This window comes from Pleurodeles waltl, chromosome 12, assembly GCF_031143425.1.
Source record: "Pleurodeles waltl isolate 20211129_DDA chromosome 12, aPleWal1.hap1.20221129, whole genome shotgun sequence".
Classification (NCBI taxonomy): Eukaryota; Metazoa; Chordata; class Amphibia; order Caudata; family Salamandridae; genus Pleurodeles; species Pleurodeles waltl.
Genome location: NC_090451.1, coordinates 523,567,700 through 523,591,627, shown reverse-complemented (window position 1 = coordinate 523,591,627; position 23,928 = coordinate 523,567,700). Strand labels below are relative to the sequence as shown.

Genomic DNA, 23,928 nt, shown 5'->3' with positions numbered 1-23,928 from the left:
ACCACACAGATTGTCATACAAACCCTCTACAAACTCGGTTTCCCCTTCAACTATACAAAATCTCACATTCTGCCGTGCAAAACACAGCAATACTCAGGAGCGACAATCAACACAACAAAGGGAATAGCCACTCCGAGTCCACAAAGGGTTCAAAATGTTCACAAGGTTATACAAGCCATGTATCCAACACAAAAGATACAGGCAAAGACGGTATTAAAACTCCTAGGCATGATGTCCTCATGCATAGCCATTGTCCCAAACGCAAGACTGCACATGAGGCCCTTACAACAGTGCCTAGCATCACAGTGGTCACATGCACAGGGTCACCTTCTAGATCTGGTGTTGATAGACCGCCAAACATACATCTCGCTTCTATGGTGGAACAGTATAAATTTAAACAAAGGGCGGCCTTTCCAAGACCCAGTGCCACAATACGTGATAACAACAGATGCTTCCATGACAGGGTGGGGAGCACACCTCAATCAACACAGCATCCAAGGACAATGGGACGTACATCAAACAAAGCTGCATATAAATCACCTCGAATTGTTAGCAGTATTCCTAGCGTTGAAAGCATTTCAACCCATCATAACCCACAAATACATTCTTGTCAAAACAGACAACATGACAACAATGTATTAACTAAACAAACAGGGGGGAACACACTCGACACAGCTGTGCCTCCTGGCACAAAAGATATGGCAATGGGCAATTCACAACCACATTCGCCTAATAGCACAATTTATTCCAGGGATCCAAAATCAACTAGCAGACAATCTCTCTCGAGATCACCAACAGGTCCACGAATGGGAGATTCACCCCCAAATTCTAAACACTTACTTCAAAATTTGGGGGACACCTCAAATAGACCTATTTGCAACAAAGGAGAACGCAAAATGCCAAAACTTCGCATCCAGGTACCCACACAGGCAGTCTCAAGGCAATGCTCTATGAATGAACTGGTCAGGGATATTTGCGTACGCTTTTCCCCCTCTCCCTCTCCTTCCATATCTAGTAAACAAATTGAGTCAAAACAAACTCAAACTCATACTAATAGCACCAACATGGGCAAGACAACCTTGGTACACAACACTACTAGACCTGTCAGTAGTACCCCATGTCAGGTTGCCCAACAGACCAGATCTGTTAACACAACACAAACAACAGATCAGGCATCCAAACCCAGCATCGCTGAATCTAGCAATCTGGCTCCTGAGATCCTAGAATTCGGACATTTAAACCTCACCCAAGAATGTATGGAAGTCATAAAACAAGCTAGAAGACCATCCACTAGACACTGCTATGCAAGCAAATGGAAAAGATTTGTTTGCTACTGCCATAATAATCAAGTTAAACCATTACATGCATCTCCAAAGGATATAGTGGGATACTTGCTACATTTACAAAAATCAAATCTAGCCTTCTCTTCCATAAAGATACACCTCGCAGCAATATCTGCATACCTGCAAATTACCCATTCAACTTCACTATTTAGGATACCTGTCATTAAAGCGTTTATGGAAGGCCTGAAAACAATTATACCACCAAGAACACCACCTGTTCCTTCATGGAACCTCAACATCGTCTTAACAAGACTCATGGGCCCACCTTTTGAACCCATGCACTCTTGCGAAATGCAATTCTTAACGTGGAAGGTTGCATTTCTCATTGCCATCACATCTCTAAGAAGAGTAAGTGAAATTCAGGCGTTTACTATACAAGAACCTTTTATTCAAATACACAAAAATAAGGTAGTCCTAAGAACCAATCCAAAATTTTTACCAAAAGTTATTTCACCGTTCCACTTAAATCAAACGGTAGAACTACCAGTATTCTTCCCACAGCCAGACTCAGTAGCTGAAAGGGCACTACATACATTAGACATCAGAAGAGCACTAATGTACTACATTGACAGAACAAAAGAAATTAGGAAAACCAAACAACTGTTTATTGCATTTCAAAAACCTCATACAGGAAACCCAATATCAAAACAGGGTATAGCCAGATGGATAGTTAAGTGCATCCAAACCCGCTACCTTAAAGCAAAGAGAGAACTGCCCATTACACCAAGGGCACATTCAACCAGAAAGAAAGGCGCTACCATGGCCTTCCTAGGAAACATTCCAATGAACGAGATATGTAAGGCAGCCACATGGTCTACGCCTCACACATTTACTAAGCACTACTGTGTAGACGTGCTATCCGCACAACAAGCCACAGTAGGTCAAGCCGTACTAAGAACTTTATTTCAGACTACTTCCACTCCTACAGGCTGAGCCACCGCTTTTGGGGAGATAACTGCTTACTAGTCTATGCACAGCATGTGTATCTGCAGCTACACATGCCACCGAACGGAAAATGTCACTTACCCAGTGTGCATCTGTTCGTGGCATTAGTCTCTGCAGATTCACATGTGCCCACCCGCCTCCCTGGGAGCCTGTAGCCGTTTAGAAGTTATCTTCAACATTTGTACATTTGTAAATATATTACTTAAACCTTAGTTGGTACATACTTATTCATTCCATTGCATGGGCACTATTACTAACATACACAACTCCTACCTCACCCTCTGCGGGGAAAACAATCTAACATGGAGTCGACGCCCATGCGCAATGGAACAAAGGAGGAGGAGTCCCTCGGTCTCGGGACTCGAAAAGACTTCTTCGAACAAAAACAACTTGTAACACTCCGACCCAACACCAGACGGCGGACTATGCACAACATGTGAATCTGCAGCGACTAATGCCACGAACAGATGTACACTGGGTAAGTGACATTTTCCTTCTAAAGATATTCTGTATATGTAGAAAGCTGGCCAGGTGTGTGGTGAGCACCTATGGTGTTATCACCTTATACCAGATCCAGGTATCCCCTATTACTGAGGTGTGGGCAGTGTCTAGGAAGCAAGGGCTCTCTAGAGGTAGCCCCGAGGAGCAGCTAAGAATTAACTAGGAGACATACAGAGCTTATGCAATACCACTACAGTCCCACAGCACTTACACACATGAAAGAACCAAACAGTGTTACTATGATAAAGTGCCTTTATTTTTGTAACACAAGTACTAAAATAATGTATAGACGTTACTCTTCTAGAAGCTGAGTAAACACTATTATATACATATTAGAAGTCAGGAATTGCCATAGAAAAAAGTGAAATAATGGAGACCCTAGGGGGAGACCAAACCATTTACCAAGTGGAATGCGAAACTCGGTCCCCCACCCAAGGAAGTGGAATCTGTAGAGGGAGCTGGAGAAACTAGGAACCCCAAAAGGTAAATACCAATGTGCCCTCCAGCGATTAGGAGAGGAGAAAGTACCTGGTTTTTCCTCAAACCCACAGGTAAACTTTGTAAAAGGACTATGCAAGACTAGAATGGACAGAAGATGAATCCTGAAAGAGGACCTGCAAAAGAAGCAGACCAAGTCCAATTTGAGTTGGGGTGTCCGGTTGGGGCAGGAGCAGCTACCCACCTTTCTGGAGATGCAGGAACAGGACGATGGTGAAGACCAGGAGTCGGCTATGCAGCACAGGAGTAGGAGAAGAGTTCCAGAACTGATGGAGTCCATGCCCCATGTTGGAAGAAGTTTGCCGGGGCACCTCTGCTCATGCAGGGGTGCCCTCAGACACAGGGTCCTGCACCCTGACCTCTGGGCTAGGAGAGCCTGCTATAGGGGGTGATTTAAAGTGACCTGGTGCAGTGACCTTTAGTGAAAGGGTGCATGCACCTTTTCACGCAGGCTGCAGTGTAGGAAGTTGGCTCTGTATATACTATCTCAAAGTGAGAGATAGTGTGCACAGAGTCCAAGGGCTTCCCTTAGAGGTTGATAGTGGCAACATTAGATAATACTAATGCTCTATTTTGTGGTAGTGTGGTGGAGCAGTAGGCTTATCAGAGGGTAGTGTTAAGCATTTGTTGTACACACAGGCAATAAATGAGGAACACACTCAGACTTGGTCGTGGCCAATAGCTTTTATATAGAAAAATATATTTTACTTGATTTATTTTTAGAACGTCAAGTTCAAGATTTGAAGTAAATACGTAAAATGCAAGGTACTCCACATAGGTAAGTTAGGAACTTTGAATTAGGGCAATAGCATACACAGTTTTTGCAAAAATGGCAATAAGCTATTTTAAAAGTGGACACTGCAAAAATCAACAGTTCCTGGGGGAGGTAAGTAATGGTTAGTTAGTCAGGTAAGTAAAGCACTTAAAAGTCTGTTCCTGGGCATAGCAGCCCATCGTTGGTGGTTTAAGGCAACCCCAAAGTTACCACACCAGCAGCTGAGGGCCGGTCAGGTGCAGAGGTCAAAGTGGTGCCCAAAACACATAGGCCTCATTGGAAATTGGGGTGCCCTGGTTCCAGTCTGCCAGCAGGTAAGTACCTGTGACTTCAGAGGGCAGATCAGGGGGGTTTTGTAGGGCACGGGGGGGGGGGGGGGGGCGGCGCAAGTTGGCACAAAACACACCCTCAGCGGCACAGGGGTGGCCGGGTGCTTTGTGCAAAGCAGGTGTTGGGTTTTGTATAGGATTCAGTGGAGGGACCCAGGGGTCACACTCGCGGTGCAGGCAGGGCACAGAAGGGCTTCTCGGGCCAGCCACCGCCTGGGCTAGGCAGAGGGCTGCATTGGAGGGGGGGGGGCGGTGGTGTCACTCCAGCACTGAGGTTTGGTTCTTCCAGGTCCTGGGGGCTGCGGGTGCAGTGCTTGGTCCAGGCGTCGGGTTCCTTGTTACAGGCAGTCGTGGTCAGGGGGAGCCTCTGGATTCTCTCTGCATGCGTCGCTGTGGGGGGTCCAGGGGGGTCTTCGCTGGCTACTCACGAGGTCGCAGTCACCTGGGAGTCCTCCCTGTGGTGTTCGTTCTCTGGAGCTCGAGCCGGAGGCGTTGGGTGCAGTGTGTGAAGTCTCACTCTTCCGGCGGGAAGAGTGAGATCTTTGAAAGTTGCAAGAAAGTTGAAATATTGTTGCTGTTGTTGAGCAAAGCCGCTGCTCACTGGAGTTTCTTGGTCCTTAAGTTCAGGGCAGTCCTCTGAGGCTTCAGAGGTCGCTGGTCCCTGTTGGATGCGTCGCTGTTGCAGTTTTCTTTGAGTCCGGAGACAGGCCGGTAGGGCTGGGGCCAAAGCAGTTGTTGTCTCCGTCGTCTCTGCAAGGTTTTCAGGTCAGCAGTCCTTGTTTAAGGTTGTAGGAATCTCATTTCCTGGGTTCTGGGGTGCCCCTAAATACTAGATTTAGGGGTGTGTTTAGGTCAGGAGGGCAGTAGCCAATGGCTACTGTCTTGGAGGGTGGGTACACCCTCTTTGTGCCTCCTCCCTGAGGGGAGGGAGGCACATCCCTAATCCTATTGGGGGTATCCTCCAATTTCAAGATGGAGGATATCTAAATGCAGGGGTCACCTCAGGTCAGGGCAGTCCTGACTGGTGGGTCACTCCTTCTTGTTTTTCTCATTATCTCCTCCAGTCTTGCCTCAAAAAGTGAGGGCAGTGGCCGGAGGGGCTGGCATCTCCACTAGCTGGGATGCCCTGTGACGCTGTAACAAAAAGGGTAAGCCTTTGAGGCTCACTGCCAGGTGTTGCAGTTCCTGCAGGGGGAGGTGAGAAGCACCTCCACCCAGTAAAGGCTTTGTTCCCGGCCACAGAGTGACAAAGGCACTCTCCCCATGTGGCCAGCAACATGTCTGGTGTGTGGCAGGCTCGCAGAAACTGGTCAGCCTAGCATGAGGTGTTGGACTGGTATTCAGGGGGCATCTCTAAGATGCCCTCTGGGGTGTATTTCACAATAAAATGTACACTGGCATCAGTGTGCATTTATTGTGCTGAGAAGTTGGATACCAAACTTCCCAGTTTTCAGTGTAGCCATTACGGTGCTGTGGAGTTCGTGTATGACAAGACTCCCAGACCATATACTCTTATGGCTACCCTGCACTTACAATGTCTAAGGTTTTGCTTAGACACTCTAGGGGCATAGTGCTCTTGCACATATGTCCTCACCTGTGGTATAGTGCACCCTGCCTTAGGGCTGTAAGGCCTGCTAGAGGGGTGACTTACCTATGCAACAGGCAGTGTGAGGTTGGCATGGCACTCTGAGGGGAGTGCCATGTCGATTTAGTCATTTTCTCCCCACCAGCACACACAAGCTGCAAAGACAGTGTACATGTGCTTGGTGAGTGGTCCCCCAGGGTGGCATAATACATGCTGGAGCCCTTGGGTACCTTTCCTGTCCACAGGGCCCTTGGTACCAGGGGTATCTTTTACAAGGGACTTAACTGTGTGCCATGGGGGTGTTAATTGTGGAAACAAAAGTACAGATTTTTGGAAAGAACACTGGTGCTTGGGGCCTGGTTAGCAGGATCCATGCACACGTTCAAAGTTAATCAAATCAAATCATTAACATTTATAAAGCGCGCTACTCACCCGTGCGGGTCTCAAGGCGCTAGGGGGGAAAGGGGGGGTTATCGCTGCTCGAACAGCCAAGTCTTTAGGAGTCTCCGGAAAGCGGAGTGGTCCTGAGGCTGGTGGGGAGGGAGTTCCAGGTCTTGGCCGCCAGGAAGGAGAAAGATCTCCCACCCGCCGTGGAGCGGCGGGTGCGAGGGACGGCAGCAAGTGCGAGGCCAGCGGAGCGGAGGGGGCGGGTGGGGACGTAGAAGCTGAGGCGTCTGTTGAGGTATTCCGGTCCCTTGTTGTGGAGGGCTTTGTGTGCGTGGGTGAGAAGACGGAAGGTGATCCTTTTGCTGACTGGGAGCCAATGCAGGTGTCTCAGGTGTGCGGAGATGTGGCTGTTGCGGGGTACGTCGAGGATTCATCAGCATTAGCATTAGCATCAGCATTAAGCATTAAGCAAAACATGTTTGGGGTGGGGGCGTGGAGGAGATGTAACCATGCCAACTGTGGCACTTTCCTACATGCATCAATAAAAATACCATCTGGCAAAAAGATTAGGACCAACAAGGAGTACACCCACATGGAATTTTAATGCAGTACGGACCTATTTAATGAAGGAACTAATCGAACCAGCCTTAAAGCAACCCTAAAATTTATCATGCTAAAAATGGCTTTTCTGACAGCCATGACGTCTCTGCAGAGTAAGCAAGTTAAAGCACTCAATACAGGAACCGTACATGCAGATACACAGACAGGGTAGTCATGAGGATTAACCCAGGATTTCTTCCAAAGATCATGACACATTTTTACATACACCAGGTTATTCAATACCACGTTTTTTCCCAAGGTCTCAAGCAGAGAGAGCTTTGCATATTCTGGGTACCTGTAGGGCAGTTATGTATTACATAGAAAAAAAGGCCATCAGGATAGGAAAACAACTTTTCGTTTAATTTGCAGACAGTAAGGGAGAACCAGCTACAAAGTACATGTTCGCAAGGTGTATAACACAACCATTCAAATATGTCCAAAAAGCTGGCATTCAGCTACAAGTCAAACCAAGAGCACACAACAAGAAAGTAGCAACAATAGCCTTTCTGACCAACGTTCTGCCTAATGACACATGCATGGCAGCCACGTGATTGTCAATGCACACGTTCACAAAGCATTATTTCATTGATGGGCAAGTAAAAAGAGAAGCACAAGTGGGACAAATAGTTCTAAAACGTTTGTTTACAAGCTCAACCTCATCTTCAACATAACCACCACAATGAAGTAATAGCTACAAAATCAGTGCACAGCTTGTAAATCCAGAGAAGATTTATGCAGCAAAACAAAATGGTTACTTACCTGTTGAAGTAGTTTTGCAGCTTGAAGAATTTTCTGGACTCAAAGGTGACCCACCCACCTCCCCCAAGAATTGAGGCAAGACAAGTAAACAGAGGGAAGTCATACAGTACGTTAACAGGAAGCTCACAAAAAAAAAATCTGAATGTGGTGACAAAGACTGAGGCTTCCAGTGAGGGCACCTGACGTTAGAGGCTGAAACAAGCACCAAATTGGGGGGCCTGTAGATGACCGCAACCAAAAAAAGGGACTGTGGGGAGACTACTCAAAAGAAAATGACTGAACCAGCCACTAGATGGAGCAATAATGCAAAACATGTGATTTCAGAAAACTCTTAAAGCTGCACATGTATTCCTACAGGTAAGTAACCATTTCGCTTTGTGCACATCCTCTTTACCACAACATGTTTCTGCACCTTACTTAACACTGGAACAGCATCCATAGTTCTCTTTTTCTAATGACTCCTAAATTGCCTTCCAGCAACACCTTCCATATTTTGAGGCCTACTAAAGCACCTGGTTTTGTGTACGCTTGGCTGGAGCTCATCTCCCATCGGATATTCATTGCAAGAATGCTTGCACATACGCCACAACAGAAGGTAAGTAGGAAGTAAAATCTTGTACCAGTGGTTGACTATCTCTGTATGTATTTGTAATTTTGAAAGCTGATTTTAATATTAGCATGTTACTCCAGTATTGGAACTTTCATAGATTCACAAGCTTGAATCATTCCACGTCATTGAGATTGGAGCACCCAGTATATTTAACTAAGTAGTGTTGAAATAGATATAATACAAGGGCCCTAGGCCTCTTTAATAGTCTATTAGTCATTTTAAGAAAAAGGACCAAACTTGAGCATCCACCAATCAGACGACACCACCCTTTAGAATCCTGAGAGAAGCTCCAGTACCTTAGCATTTCTACTGCACGTCGTGCTAGGGAGTCTCCTCAGAGCTCTATTTCTTCACACCTTTGGGTTAGCTTTAAGCTATTTTTTCTCTGCTAAAACTTGTTTAGACTGATTGTGGGTAAGACCTACAACATGTCTGACAGGGAGAAGAAGGGTTTATTCAGAAATTGCAAGACCTGTGGTAAAAAGACTACATTCTGAAGACCCTCATCAGGATTGCATATACTACCTCTATCCAGACCACTCAACCAAGGACTGTAAGGTTTGTTGTACCTTTTCCTCTAAAACTCTAAAGGATAGAGAGGGCAGATTATTGATTTGGCTGCAGAAACTTAAGTACAATGCACTCTCGGATTCTGATAGTGATGACTCAACAATGTCCAAAAATTCATCAAGAAGGGTGAGATCAGAAGATCTCCTTCACAGCAGTCAAGAAAAGCCCGCAAAAAGACCGCCTCGGGGTCTTACAAGGGCTGCAGCCCCTCTACTTCAGCTCATAGATCCTCCAAGAAAGGTGAGAGCCTTCAAGCCAGCAGCTCTGAAAGACACAAGAAGTCATCCTCTATACCACCATCTGTGCCTTTCAAAAGGCCCTCATCTGCTACTGGGGCAAAGACTGTACTGTCGACGACCGATTAATCGTCGACAAGAGCGTCGGTGAGTGCTTTTTCATCGTCAACGACGACTTCCACCGTTTCAGCGCCGACAGCAGTTTTGACAACATCGTCAACGAGTGTCGCACCGTCGGCGAGGATCTACACCTCATCGTCGACGGCAGTAACAATGGTGTCCGCATTGCCACAGTCGACGGTAGACTCTTCAGTAGGACTGTCGACGATTAAGATCTCTATGCGTTCGTCGACAAAGGCTATATCGGCATTGTCGACGAGGGAAAAACAGCCGAAAAAACAGGAAAGACTTACCCCAAAGCATGCCTCACCTAGTAAGGTAACCCCTCTCGTACCAGTACACCTGCTGAAGGGGGATGGAGAGTCCGTCGACAAGGGTCCATTTGGAACAGCACATAGCCCCTCACAATGAAATGTCAAATATCAAGATGACGATGATGAATATGACAAAACCTATGACCCACAGTACTATGGAGAAGTTAAACCATATCGGGAAGGGGCATGTATACTGACCTCTTTGCTCTCTGATCTAAGAACAATGCTGGCTGACTACAGTAAGCGTTTTCCTTCTCAAGGACAGCAACCTCCTCTGTCGCCTGTTTCAGGGGTTACCACTCCGCGTCAGAGGCCAACCTCTTTACTGCTAGAGAATGCGGCCACGCTGGATATGACCATACCACAAGACACTGATGTTTCAGAAGGTGACTGTAAGGAAATGCCTCCTTGGCATGGTTACCCCCTGACTTTTTGCCTTTGCTGACGTCAAGTTATGATTTAAAAGTGTGCTGGGACCCTGCTAACCAGGCCCCAGCACCAGTGTTCTTTCCCTAAATTGTACCTTTGTCTCCACAGTTGGCACAACCCTGGCACTCAGGTAAGTCCCTTGTAACTGGTAGCCCTGGTACCAAAGGCCCTGATGCCAGGGAAGGTCTCCAAGGGCTGCAGCATATCTTATGCCACCCTGGGGACCCCTCACTCAGCACATACACACTGCTTCACAGCTTGTGTGTGCTGGTGGGGAGAAAATGACTAAGTCGACATGGCACTCCCCTCAGAGTGCCATGTCAACCTCACACTGCCTGTGGCGTCGACATGGCACTCCCCTCAGAGTGCCATGTCAACCTCACACTGCCTGTGGCATAGGTAAGTCACCCCTCTAGCAGGCCTTACAGCCCTAAGGCAGGGTGCACTATACCAGAGGTGAGGGCATAGGTGCATGAGCTCTATGCCCCTACAGTGTCTAAGCAAAACCTTAGACAAGTGCAGGGTAGCCATAAGAGTATATGGTCTGGGAGTTTGTCAAACACGAACTCCAGAGCACCATAATGGCTACACTGAAAACTGGGAAGTTTGGTGTCAACCTTCTCAGCACAATAAACCCACACTGTTACCAGTGTGGGATTTATTGAAAAATGCACACAGAGGGCATCTTAGAGATGCCCCCTGTATGTTAGCCCAACTGCTAGTGTAGGACTGACTGGTCTGTGCCAGCCTGCCACATTCAGACGAGTTTGTGACCACATGGGGTGAGTGCCTTTATGCACTCTGTGGTCCGAAACAAAGCCTGTCCTGGGTGGAGGTGCTTCACACGTCCCCCTGCAGGAACTTTAACACCTGGCAGTGGGCCTCGAAGGCTCGAGCCTCGGGTTAGAGTGCCCCAGGGCTCTCCAGGTAGTGGAAGTGCCTGCCCCCTGGACAAAGCCCCACTTTTGGCAGCAAGTCGAGCGGGAAACTTAGGGGAAACAGGGAGGAGTGACCACGCCAGCCAGCACCACCCATGAGCTTTCCAGAGCTTAGGTGACCCCTCCCTGCAGAATACTCCATCTTGGTTTGGAGGACAGGGACCAGTAGGGATAGGAATGTGCCTCCTCCCCAAAGGGAGTGGGCACAAGGAGGGTGTAGCCACCCCCTGGGACAGTAGCCATTGACTACTGACCTCTGACCCCTAACATGCCCATAAATCTAGGATTTAAGGGCCTCCCTGAACCCAGCTCACCAGATTCCTGGCCCCAGCCCTACTGGCCTGTCACCTGCTTCAATTAATCTGCAGAAAGACCAGTGACACGTCCAGCAGGCCCAGAGACCTTTGACAACTACAGAGGACTGCCCTGCACCAAAAAGGGCCAAGAACTTCAGCGGACAGCGCACTGTCTAAACAAACCTACAACTAAGGACTCCCACCTCACTCCAGATGCATGAGTCCTGAAGCCAACGGCCCTTGTCCAGGTGGTCCACCTAGCAAGGAGGCGTCCCTAGGCGGTTGGGAGCAAGAGCCCACCCTGGGTTGACCCCTCCAGACCTCCACAATGATGCCTGCAGAGAGAATCCAGAGGACCCTACTGACCGTGAGCTCCAGACGAAGATATCCGAAGCCTAAAGGTCACACTACACCCGCGGCCCCCAGGCCTTGGAGGAACTGACCCCTGGTGCAGCATCGACCAGCAAGTGGTTCTCCTCCCTGTCCAGCTGGTGGTTTGCCCGAGAAGACACCCTGGACCTAGTCTGCAGCCTCAGTGATCCCTGGGGTCCCCTCATAGTTGCATTGAAAACCTGACACCGTTTGCACTCTGCACCCCAGCCGCCCTTGTGCCACTGAGGGTGCGTGTTTGGTGCCTACTTGGGGTCACTCCAGTCTCTCTTGAACCTCCCTGGTCTGCCCTCCGAGTCGTGGGTACTTACTTGCTGGATGACCGGGTTCCAAATACCCCCAGTTTCCATAAGAGCCCTTGTTAATTTGGTTCCTCTTTGACCTCTGCACCCAACCTGCCCAGTGTTGCTGCTGGTGGTGGGTGTTTGGGGTTAACTTGAATCTCCAATTACGTACTACCTAAACCCCGGAGATGGGAACTGTAAGTTGAATACTTACCTGTAAAACTGTACTCTTTTCTTCCCCCAGGAACTGTTGAAAAATTGCAGTGTCCAGTTTTAAAATATATTTTTGCCATTTTAAAGGAAACTGTATACATTGTCAATTCTATTAAAGTCCTGTTCATATATATGCAAAGTACATTTCATTTTATGTACTTGCCTGCAAACTGAATCTTGTGGTTTTAGAATTAAACAAAAGATTTTTCCATATAAAATCCTATTGATCTGGAGTTAAGTCATTAAGTGTGTTTCTTCTGTTGCTTGTGTGTGTACAACAAATGCTTAACCATACCCTCTGATAAGCCTAACTGCTGGCCCACACTACCACAAATTGAGCATTAGTAATATTTAGTTCGATGGCATATGTTGCTGCAGATACACATGTTTGGCACAGTCCGCTGCCTGGTGTTGGGCTCGGAGTATTACAAGTTGTTTTTCTTCGAAGAAGTCTTTTTGGTCACGGGACCGAAGGACTCCTCCCTCTTTGGCTCCATTGCGCATGGGCGTCGACTCCATCTTAGATTGTTTTTTTCCGCTGTCGGGTTCGGACGTATTCCTTTTCGCTCCGTGTTTCGGTTCGGAAAGTTAGTCAGAATCTCGGAAGAAAGCGTCGGTATTGTTCCGTTCGGTATCGGGATAGTTAGGTACATCGACACCGATCATCGGAAGACTTTGGGGCAGTTTCGATCCCCCATCGGGGCCTGGTCGGCCCGACCGCGTGCGACATCGAAGCCGATGGAACGGACCCCGTTTCGTTTCTGCCCAAAATGTCACAGTAAGTATCCTTATACAGATCAGCACTTGGTCTGTAACTTGTGCTTGTCCCCCGAGCACAAGGAGGATACCTGTGAAGCCTGTCGAGCCTTCCGGTCCAGAAAAACACTCCGGGACCGAAGAGCCAGGCGTCACCAAATGGCGTCCACGTCGACAAAACAACGTTTCGACGACGAAGAGGAAACATTCTCGGTTCCGGAATCAGAATCCGGAGACTCCGACGTCGAACAACAGCAACAAACTGTGAGTAAGACGTCGAAAAGTAAATCCATCGACAAACCGAAAGCCCAGGGGACGCCACTGCCAACAGGCCATGGCTCGACCCATAAATCAGGCGACCCGTCGAAGGGGCCGAAAAAGGGCACGCCCATAGCGAAGACACCCGACTCCGGTCGAGGGACCGCCATGGAGCAACCTCGGAGCCGAGAAAGCGGCTCCGAGAGACAAAAACAAGATACCGGCACCGAAAAACATCGGCACCGAGAATCCATGCCGAAAGGAACAAAAATTCTGTCGGTGCCGAAACCGAAAAAAGATTCTCTCTCGGCGCCGAAAAATACCACACCTTCATCCTACTCAGAGGAACAAGGACTAAGTGGCCAAATGCACAAATTTGGACAAGAGCTCCAAAGTGTAGAATCGGACTACACACAAAAGAGACTGTGCATCCAGCAAGATACAGGGAAGATATCAACCCTTCCCCCAATCATGAGGAAAAGAAGGATCGGACTTCCAAAGGATGACACACAACCACAAGCCAAAGTGGTTAAAAAAGTCACGCCTCCGCCCTCTCCTCCACAGGCATCGCCGGCACAAACACCGCCACAAATGCACTCACCAGCGCAAACTACCATAAGTCATGACGATCAGGATCAAGACGCTTGGGACCTGTATGACACCCCAGTGCCGGACAATGATCCCGAGTCATACCCCACAAAGCCGTCACCGCCAGAGGACAGTACCTCATACTCGCAACTGGTGGCTAGGGCTGCAGACTTCCACAATGTCCAACTGCATTCCGATCCTATAGAGGATGATTTCTTGTTTAACACCCTCTCGGCTACACATAGCCAATATCAATGTCTCCCAATGCTACCAGGGATGTTACGGCACGCAAAACAAATTTTTGAGGAGCCCGTAAAATCAAGAGCCATCACCCCAAGGGTGGATAAGAAATACAAACCACCACCCACAGACCCAGTGTTTATTACTTCAAAGTTACCACCCGACTCTGTGGTAGTAGGGGCAGCTCGCAAAAGAGCAAATTCACATACATCTGGCGACGCCCCACCTCCGGACAAAGAAAGCCGAAAATTTGACGCGGCAGGGAAAAGAGTGGCGTCACAGGCAGCCAACCAGTGGCGCATCGCAAATTCACAAGCGCTGCTGGCCAGATATGACCGCGCACACTGGGACGAGATGCAACTTCTCGTAGACCATCTTCCCCAGGAATACCAAAAAAGGGCGCAGCAAATAGTGGAAGAGGGACAAACGATCTCAAACAATCAAATCCGCTCTTCACTAGACGCAGCCGATACTGCAGCAAGAACAGTCAACACTGCTGTCACCATAAGGAGACACGCTTGGCTACGCACTTCAGGCTTCAAACCTGAAATCCAGCAGGCTGTCCTTAATATGCCCTTCAACGAGAAACAACTGTTTGGCTCGGAAGTGGATACAGCCATTGAAAAACTTAAAAAGGACACAGACACGGCCAAAGCCATGGGCGCACTCTACTCCCCGCAGAGCAGAGGCTCTTTCAGAAAAACTCCATTTAGAGGGGGGTTTCGTGGCCAACCCACAGACACCACCAGCCAACAATCAAGAACCACACCATATCAGGGTTCCTTCCAAAGGGGAGGTTTCAGGGGATATCGGGGGGGGGTCAATTCCCAAGGAGTAGGGGAAGATTCCAGACTCCAAAAACACCTCCACCTAAACAGTGACTTTCAAGTCACGCAACCCCTTCACTCAACACCAGTGGGGAGAAGACTAAGCCAATTCTACCAATCTTGGCAACAGATTACAACAGACAATTGGGTATTAGCAATAATCCAACATGGCTATTGCATAGAATTCCACAACTTCCCACCGAACATCCCCCCCAAAACACGCAAAATGTCACAACATCATTTAGAACTTTTAGGACTAGAAGTTCAAGCACTACTGCAAAAGGATGCAATAGAATTAGTACCAGTACAACAAAAAAACACAGGAGTTTACTCCCTGTACTTTCTAATTCCAAAAAGAGACGAAACATTGAGACCAATATTAGATCTCAGGACACTAAATACCTACATCATATCGGACCATTTTCACATGGTCACACTACAAGACATCATTCCACTGCTCAAACAGCAAGATTACATGACCACATTAGACCTAAAGGATGCGTACTTTCATATACCAATACACCCTTCTCACAGAAAGTACCTACGGTTTGTATTCAAAGGAATACATTACCAATTCAAGGTGTTGCCATTCGGAATAACAACTGCACCAAGAGTGTTCACAAAATGTCTAGCAGTAGTAGCAGCACACATCAGGAGACAACAGATACATGTGTTCCCTTACCTAGACGACTGGCTAATCAAAACCAACACAGTAAAAAAATGCGCAAACGACACCACCTTTGTCATACAAACCCTTCACAAACTGGGGTTTTCCATCAACTACACAAAATCACACCTAGAACCGTGTCAAACACAACAATATCTAGGAGCAACCATCAACACATCAAAAGGAATTGCCACTCCAAGTCCACAAAGAGTGCAGGCATTCCACAAGCTAATAAGTGCTATGTTTCCAAACCAAAAGATACAAGCAAAATTTGCGCTAAAACTTCTAGGCATGATGTCATCATGCATAGCCATTGTCCCAAACGCAAGACTACACATGCGACCCTTACAACAGTGTCTAGCATCACAATGGTCACAGGCACAGGGTCAACTTCAAAATCTGGTGTTGGTAAACCGCCAAACATACCTCTCGCTTCTATGGTGGAACAGCAAAAATTTAAACAAAGGGCGGACATTTCAGGACCCAGTGCCTCAATACGTTATAACAACAGATGCTTCCATGACAGGGTGGGGAGCACACCTCAATCACCACAGCATTCAAGGACAATGGGATATACACGAAACAAAATTTCATATCAATTACCTAGAACTGTTGGCAGTATTTCTAGCGTTAAAAGCCTTCCAACCCATAATAACACACAAATACATTCTTGTCAAAACAGACAACATGACAACAATGTATTATCTAAACAAACAAGGAGGAACACACTCAACACAATTGTGCCTCCTAACACAAAAAATTTGGCAGTGGGCGATTCACAACAACATTCGCCTAATAGCACAATTTATTCCAGGAATACAAAACCAACTAGCAGACAACCTTTCGCGAGACCACCAACAAGTCCACGAATGGGAAATTCACCCCCAAGTTCTGAACAAGTACTTTCAAATTTGGGGAACACCCCAGATAGATTTGTTCGCAACAAGAGAAAACTCAAAATGCCAAAACTTCGCATCCAGGTACCCACACTGCGAATCACAAGGCAATGCTCTATGGATGAATTGGTCAGGGATATTTGCGTACGCTTTTCCCCCTCTCCCTCTCCTTCCATATCTAGTAAACAAGTTAAGTCAAAACCAACTCAAACTCATACTAATAGCACCCACATGGGCAAGACAACCTTGGTATACAACTCTACTAGACCTTTCACTAGTACCGCATGTCAAACTACCCAACAGGCCAGATCTGTTAACACAACACAAACAACAGATCAGACATCCAAACCCAGCATCATTGAATCTGGCAATTTGGCTCCTGAAATCCTAGAATTCGGACACTTGGACCTCACACAAGAATGCATGGAGGTCATAAAACAAGCTAGAAAACCTTCCACTAGACACTGCTATGCATCTAAGTGGAAAAGATTTGTTTACTACTGCCATGCCAATCAAATACAACCAGTACATGCCTCTACTAAAGACATAGTAGGATACTTACTACATTTGCAAAAAGCAAATCTCGCTTTTTCATCTATAAAAATACACCTCGCAGCTATATCTGCTTACCTACAAACTACTCATTCATCCTCTCTATTTAGAATACCAGTTATTAAAGCATTCATGGAAGGGCTAAAAAGAATTATACCACCAAGAACACCACCAGTTCCTTCATGGAATCTTAACATCGTCTTAACAAGACTCATGGGTCCCCCTTTCGAACCCATGCATTCCTGTGAAATGCAATATCTAACCTGGAAGGTCGCATTTCTCATTGCAATCACATCCCTCAGAAGAGTAAGTGAAATACAGGCATTTACCATACAAGAACCATTTATTCAAATACACAACAATAAAATAGTTCTAAGAACAAATCCAAAATTTCTGCCAAAAGTAATCTCACCATTCCATTTAAATCAAACAGTAGAATTGCCAGTGTTCTTCCCACAACCAAATTCTGTGGCTGAAAGGGCACTACATACATTAGACATCAAAAGAGCACTAATGTATTACATTGACAGAACAAAGCTAATCAGGAAAACAAAACAACTGTTCATAGCTTTTCAAAAACCACACATAGGAAATCCAATCTCTAAACAAGGCATTGCTAGATGGATAGTCAGATGCATTCAAACATGCTATCTTAAAGCCAAAAGAGAATTGCCTATTACACCAAAGGCACACTCAACCAGAAAGAAAGGTGCTACAATGGCCTTTCTAGGAAACATTCCTATGAGCGAAATATGTAAGGCTGCAACCTGGTCTACGCCTCATACGTTTACTAAACACTACTGTGTAGACGTACTAAATGCACAACAAGCTACAGTGGGCCAAGCTGTACTAAGAACATTATTCCAAACTACTTCAACTCCTACAGGCTAAACCACCGCTTTTAGGGGAGGTAACTGCTTTATAGTCTATGCCAAACATGTGTATCTGCAGCAACATATGCCATCGAACTGAAAATGTCACTTACCCAGTGTACATCTGTTCGTGGCATTAGTCGCTGCAGATTCACATGTACCCTCCCACCTCCCCGGGAAGCCTGTAGCCGTTTAGAAGTAGATCATAAACCTTAAACATTTGAACATTTGTAAAAAAAAATATTAGAAACTCTTATCATACATACATATTCACTCCATTGCATGGGCACTATTTATACCAAACAACTCCATCCTCACCCTCTGCGGGGAAAACAATCTAAGATGGAGTCGACGCCCATGCGCAATGGAGCCAAAGAGGGAGGAGTCCTTCGGTCCCGTGACCAAAAAGACTTCTTCGAAGAAAAACAACTTGTAATACTCCGAGCCCAACACCAGGCAGCGGACTGTGCCAAACATGTGAATCTGCAGCGACTAATGCCACGAACAGATGTACACTGGGTAAGTGACATTTTCATTTCAGCCTCTGTAAAGCCTCGGGGGAATCCCTAGGCTCTGTGCACACTATATCTAATTTTAATATAGTATATACAGAGCCAGCTTCCTACACAGGGGTACTGTCCTGCATGGAGTGGCAAGGGCTTACCGTCTCCAAAGTTGGACAGCTGGCAGAAAGGAACAGAACTCCAGACCACCACCTGTGATGTAGGATCCACGCAGCTCTGGAGGAGAGGAGATCCACGCAGCCGGTCATCATTGCAGTTGGTGCCTGCGGATGCATGGGAGTGATTCCTTCACTCAAAGGGAGATTACTTATTACTTCTTGGTGCAGACTGAAGATTTGCCGTACTCTGAGGATGCACAGCTGTGAAAATGTTGCAGTTGCTGGAAGGAGCCGGAGAAACAATGTTGCAGGGAAAAGTATTTGCTGTAGCTGCAGATTGTAGGTTGCTGTGATGCCCAGTTGCAGTTCCAGTGGCCAGAAGTTGAAGAAAACGTTGCAGAGGAGCACTGCTAGTAAGTCTCGCACGTCAAATCTGAGAACCCACCCAAGAAAGAGACCCTAAATAGCCCAGGAAGAGGGATTGGTCACCTAGCAGGGTGACCACCTATCACGAAGTGGCTGTGATGTCACCTGCCTGACCTGGCCACTCAGATGCTCCCAGAGGCCTCTGCCCACATTGGATTCAAGGTGGCAGAATCTGGTGGCCACCAGGAAGAGCTCTGGGCACCACCCCTGGGTTGGTGATGGACAGGGGAGTGGTTACACCCCTTTCCATTGTCCAGTTCAGTGCCAGAGCGGGGACTGAAGGTCCTTGGACCATTGCAGACTGGTTTATGCAAGGAGGGCACAGTATGTGTCCTTCAAAGCATACCAGTGGCTTGGGGAGGCTACCCCTCCCAAATCTTGTAACACCTATTTCTCTCGTAGGGGATTTCCATGTATAGTCATAAGCACTGAATAGTTCTGCGCGCCTGCGGGGACCCCAGAGCACTGTTGTGAAGTATATTCTTAAGTGCAATTATCAGCCCTTTGAAAAAAAAGTCTGTGAAAAAACACTTAAGAATAACAATGTGCAGCCTATGTGAACAGCTACACAGGCCAAATTGTTAAAAGAAAAAACAGTTGTAGTGTAAATTCACGTTTAAACATCTATTTATTCTATAAATATATTAACAAATACATTCTCATATTTTATTTACGCCTCATGAGAATAAAACAATGCAGGGCAGTGTAGCCCATAGGCTGCCATTATACAGTATGAAAATAGAGCTGTGCCTTTAAGAAAGTAAAGTCTTCCTGTTTCCCATCATGCACAGCAAAAGGCAGCTGCCTCAGTTCTTTTTTCCGGCTCCTTTCTGACAGGACCCTGAAGCATTGAGCTCTACCTCACAAAATCTTTTTGTGACAGAAATTCATAAAAAATCTTTTGAATTTCAATTTCACTCGACGTTTTTAACATTGAGTGATCATTTCCTATTTTTTTCTGTTAAATTCTGACAGAATTTTGAGGTTTTTCTACTTCAGAAATGCCTTCACTTTTTGACAAATGCCCTTCTTGTGGCAGAAAAAAGGCTAAAACAGATCCACATCGGGTCTGTATAATTTGCCTTCCATCCAGCCACAAACCGGAGTCGTGTGACATCTGTAAAACTTTCTCCAGAAGGACTCTTCGTGACAGGGAGAAAATCCGACTCCAGGCGAAAGAGGACAGGAGAAAAAGTGGTCATTCTACCACAGAGCGAGGAGAAGGTCAGTCTTCTACCAGGGCTCACCCTGTTTCCTCTATAACTCCGACCAGACCTGCTCAAAAACGGCACAGGTCTCCGACGCCCTCGACGTCGAGACAGGGAACGGCGCCAACATGCTCGCCGTCGAGGAGTGGTTCACCGGCGAGAAAGAGACATCGTTCGCCGTTGATAGCTATTTTGCCGTCGAGACTGCGTGGACACTCGCCATCGAGATCTGGATCGCCGTCGACACGGCGAGGACGTTCCACGTCGAGGGAGAGTGGTCGCCGTCGAAGGAGTTCGCCGTCACCACAGCGACGTCGAGGGTCGCTGTCGAGAGGTTCTCAAGGGCGAGAAGAATCGACGTCGAGGGGCACTCGCCGTCACCATACTGCGACGTTGTAGGAAGTTGGCTCTGTATGTGCTATTTCAAAGTAAGGAATAGCATGCACAGAGTCCAAGGGTTCCCCTTAGAGGTAAGATAGTGGCAAAAAGAGATAATACTAATGCTCTATTTTGTGGTAGTGTGGCCGAGCAGTAGGCTTACCAAAGGAGTAGTGTTAAGCATTTGTTGTACATACACACAGGCAATAAATGAGGAACACACACTCAGAGACAAATCTAGGCCAATAGGTTTTGTTATAGAAAAATATCTTTTCTTAGTTTATTTTAAGAACCACAGGTTCAAATTCTACATGTAATATCTCATTTGAAAGGTATTGCAGGTAAGTACTTTTGGAACTTTGAATAATTACAGTAACATATATACTTTTTACATAAAACACAATAAGCTGTTTTAAAAGTGGACACAGTGCAATTTTCTCAGTTCCTGGGGGAGGTAAAGTATTGTTAGGTTTCACAGGTAAGTAAGTCACTTACAGGTTTCAGTTTTGGGTCCAAGGTAGCCCACCGTTGGGGGTTCAGAGCAACCCCAAAGTTACCACACCAGCAGCTCAGGGCCGGTCAGGTGCAGAGGTCAAAGAGGTGCCCAAAACACATAGGCTTCAATGGAGAGAAGGGGGTGCCCCGGTTCCAGTCTGCCAGCAGGTAAGTACCCGCGTCTTCGGAGGGCAGACCAGGGGGTTTTTGTAGGGCACCGGGGGGGACACAAGTCAGCACAAAAAGTACACCCTCAGCAGCGCGGGGGCGGCCGGGTGCAGTGTGCAAACACGCGTCGGGTTTTCAATGATGTTCAATGAGAGACCAAGGGATCTCTTCAGCGGTGCAGGCAGGCAAGGGGGGGGCTCCTCGGGGTAGCCACCACCTGGGCAAGGGAGAGGGCCTCCTGGGGGTCACTCCTGCACAGAAGTTCCTTTCCTTCAGGTGCTGGGGGCTGCGGGTGCAGGGTCTTTTCCAGCCGTCGGGACTTTAGGTTCAGGCAGTCACAGTCAGGGGGAGCCTCGGGATTCCCTCTGCAGGCGTCGCTGTGGGGGCTCAGGGGGGACAACTTTGGTTACTCACGGTCTCGGAGTCGCCGGAGGGTCCTCCCTGAGGTGTTGGTTCTCCACCAGTCGAGTCGGGGTCGCCGGGTGCAGTGTTGCAAGTCTCACGCTTCTTGCGGGGATTTGCAGGGGTCTTTAAATCTGCTCCTCTGTAACAAAGTTGCAGTCTTTTTGGAACAGGGCCGCTGTCCTCGGGAGTTTCTAGTCTTTCTTGAAGTAGGGCAGTCCTCTGAGGATTCAGAGGTCGCTGGTCCTGGGGAAAGCGTCGCTGGAGCAGGTTTCTTTAGAAGGCAGGAGACAGGCCGGTAGGACTGGGGCCAAAGCAGTTGGTGTCTTCTTTCTTCTTCTGCAGGGGTTTTCAGCTCAGCAGTCCTCTTCTTCTTGTAAGTTGCAGGAATCTAAATTCTTAGGTTCAGGGAAGCCCTTAAATACTGAATTTAAGGCCGTGTTTAGGTCTGGGGGGTTAGTAGCCAATGGCTACTAGCCCTGAGGGTGGGTACACCCTCTTTGTGCCTCCTCCCAAGGGGAGGGGGTCACATCCCTAATCCTATTGGGGAATCCTCCATCTGCAAGATGGAGGATTTCTAAAAGTTAGTCACTTCAGCTCAGGACACCTTAGGGGCTGTCCTGACTGGCCAGTGACTCCTCCTTGTTGTTCTCATTATTTCCCCCGGCCTTGCCGCCAAAAGTGGGGGTGGGGCCGGGGCCGGAGGGGGCGGGCAACTCCACTAGCTGGAGTGCCCTGTGGTGCTGGAACAAAGGGGGTGAGCCTTTAAGGCTCAACGCTAGGTGTTACAGCTACTGCCTGGGGGAGGTGTTAGCATCTCCACCCAGTGCAGGCTTTGTTACTGGCCTCAGAGTGACAAAGGCACTCTCCCCATGGGGCCAGCAACATGTCTCGGTTGTGGCAGGCTGCTGGAACCAGTTAGCCTACACAGATAGTCGGTTAAGGTTTCAGGGGGCACCTCTAAGGTGCCCTCTGGGGTGTATTTTACAATAAAATGTACACTGGCATCAGTGTGCATTTATTGTGCTGAGAAGTTTGATACCAAACTTCACAATTTTCAGTGTAGCTATTATGGTGCTGTGGAGTTCGTGTAAAACAGACTCCCAGACCATATACTCTTATGGCTACCCTGCACTTACAATGTCTAATGTTTTGTTTAGACACTGTAGGGGCACAGTGCTCATGCACTGGTGCCCTCACCTATGGTATAGTGCACCATGCCTTAGGGCTGTAAGGCCTGCTAGAGGGGTGACTTATCTATACCTGCATAGGCAGTGAGAGGCTGGCATGGCACCCTGAGGGGAGTGCCATGTCGACTTACTCGTTTTGTTCTCACCAGCACACACAAGCTGGCAAGCAGTGTGTCTGTGCTGAGTGAGGGGTCTCCAGGGTGGCATAAGACATGCTGCAGCCCTTAGAGACCTTCCTTGGCATCAGGGCCCTTGGTACCAGGGGTACCATTTACAAGGGACTTATCTGGATGCCAGGGTGTGCCAATTGTGGATACGAAAGTACAGGTTAGGGAAAGAACACTGGTGCTGGGGCCTGGTTAGCAGGCCTCAGCACACTTTCAATTCAAAACATAGCATCAGCAAAGGCAAAAAGTCAGGGGGTAACCATGCCAAGGAGGCATTTCCTTACAGACGTCGAGGAGTGTGGAGACGTCAATCAAAAAGGCCTAGAAGGGTTTATACAACGTCAGAATCCTCGGCCTCACTCATCCTGCTTCCAGCTTCTCCACAACTCTCTCCGCGACGATCGCCGTTGCCGCTGATGCCGGTAACACCTACGGCTCCTCTTCTGGCTCCTCCTTCACAGTCTGTTTTGAGGACTCCGTGATCTGTAAGACGTTCTGGACATTCCTCTAGACGCTCCTCTTCCTCTCGGCACCGCCGTCATGAATCACAGAGATCTCAACATTCACATCGCAGGCGTTCTTCTTCGTCTACACAGGACTACTCTCCAACCCTATCGGACTCACCGTCCCAGAGAGTGTCCCCCATAGATGATGTGAATACGTTCCAGGAGGTCTTAGTACGAGGGGCGACCAAACTGAACATCCCGCTGGCGGTACCTGCCCCATCGACGTCAGTAATCTTCGAGACCTTACATCACAGGACATCTTCCAGACCTTTGCTTCCACTGGTTCCAGGTCTCCTTGAACCAGCAATGGATATTTTCCTTGCATCGGCTGCAACGAAGTCTGCTCCTTCCAGACTTATTAAAAAATATCGTCCACCAGAACAAGATCCTCTATTCTTGAGGTCGAACCCAGTACCGGATTCGGTGGTCATAGTAGCGGCAAAGAAATTGCATTCGACATCACCGTCTTCCTCTTCACCTCCAGATAAAGAGAGCAGAAAGATAGATGCTGCAGGACGAAAAGTATGTTCTACTGCAGCCATCACGATGAAAGCAGCCAGCGCTACTGCGTTATTAGGGCGATACGAT

At 47.6% G+C, this 23,928-nt stretch overlaps 1 protein-coding gene across 1 annotated transcript in view; it reads left to right on the top strand.

The window, feature by feature from the left end:
- The window catches only part of CNOT1 (CCR4-NOT transcription complex subunit 1), a 1,177,977-nt gene that overhangs the window by 922,660 nt on the left and 231,389 nt on the right, over window positions 1–23,928 (top strand). Inside the window, exon 43 of the mRNA XM_069215998.1 lies at window positions 8,200–8,317. Within this exon, the coding sequence (XP_069072099.1) occupies window positions 8,200–8,317 (118 nt within the window). The remainder of the gene's footprint in view (window positions 1–8,199; window positions 8,318–23,928) is intronic.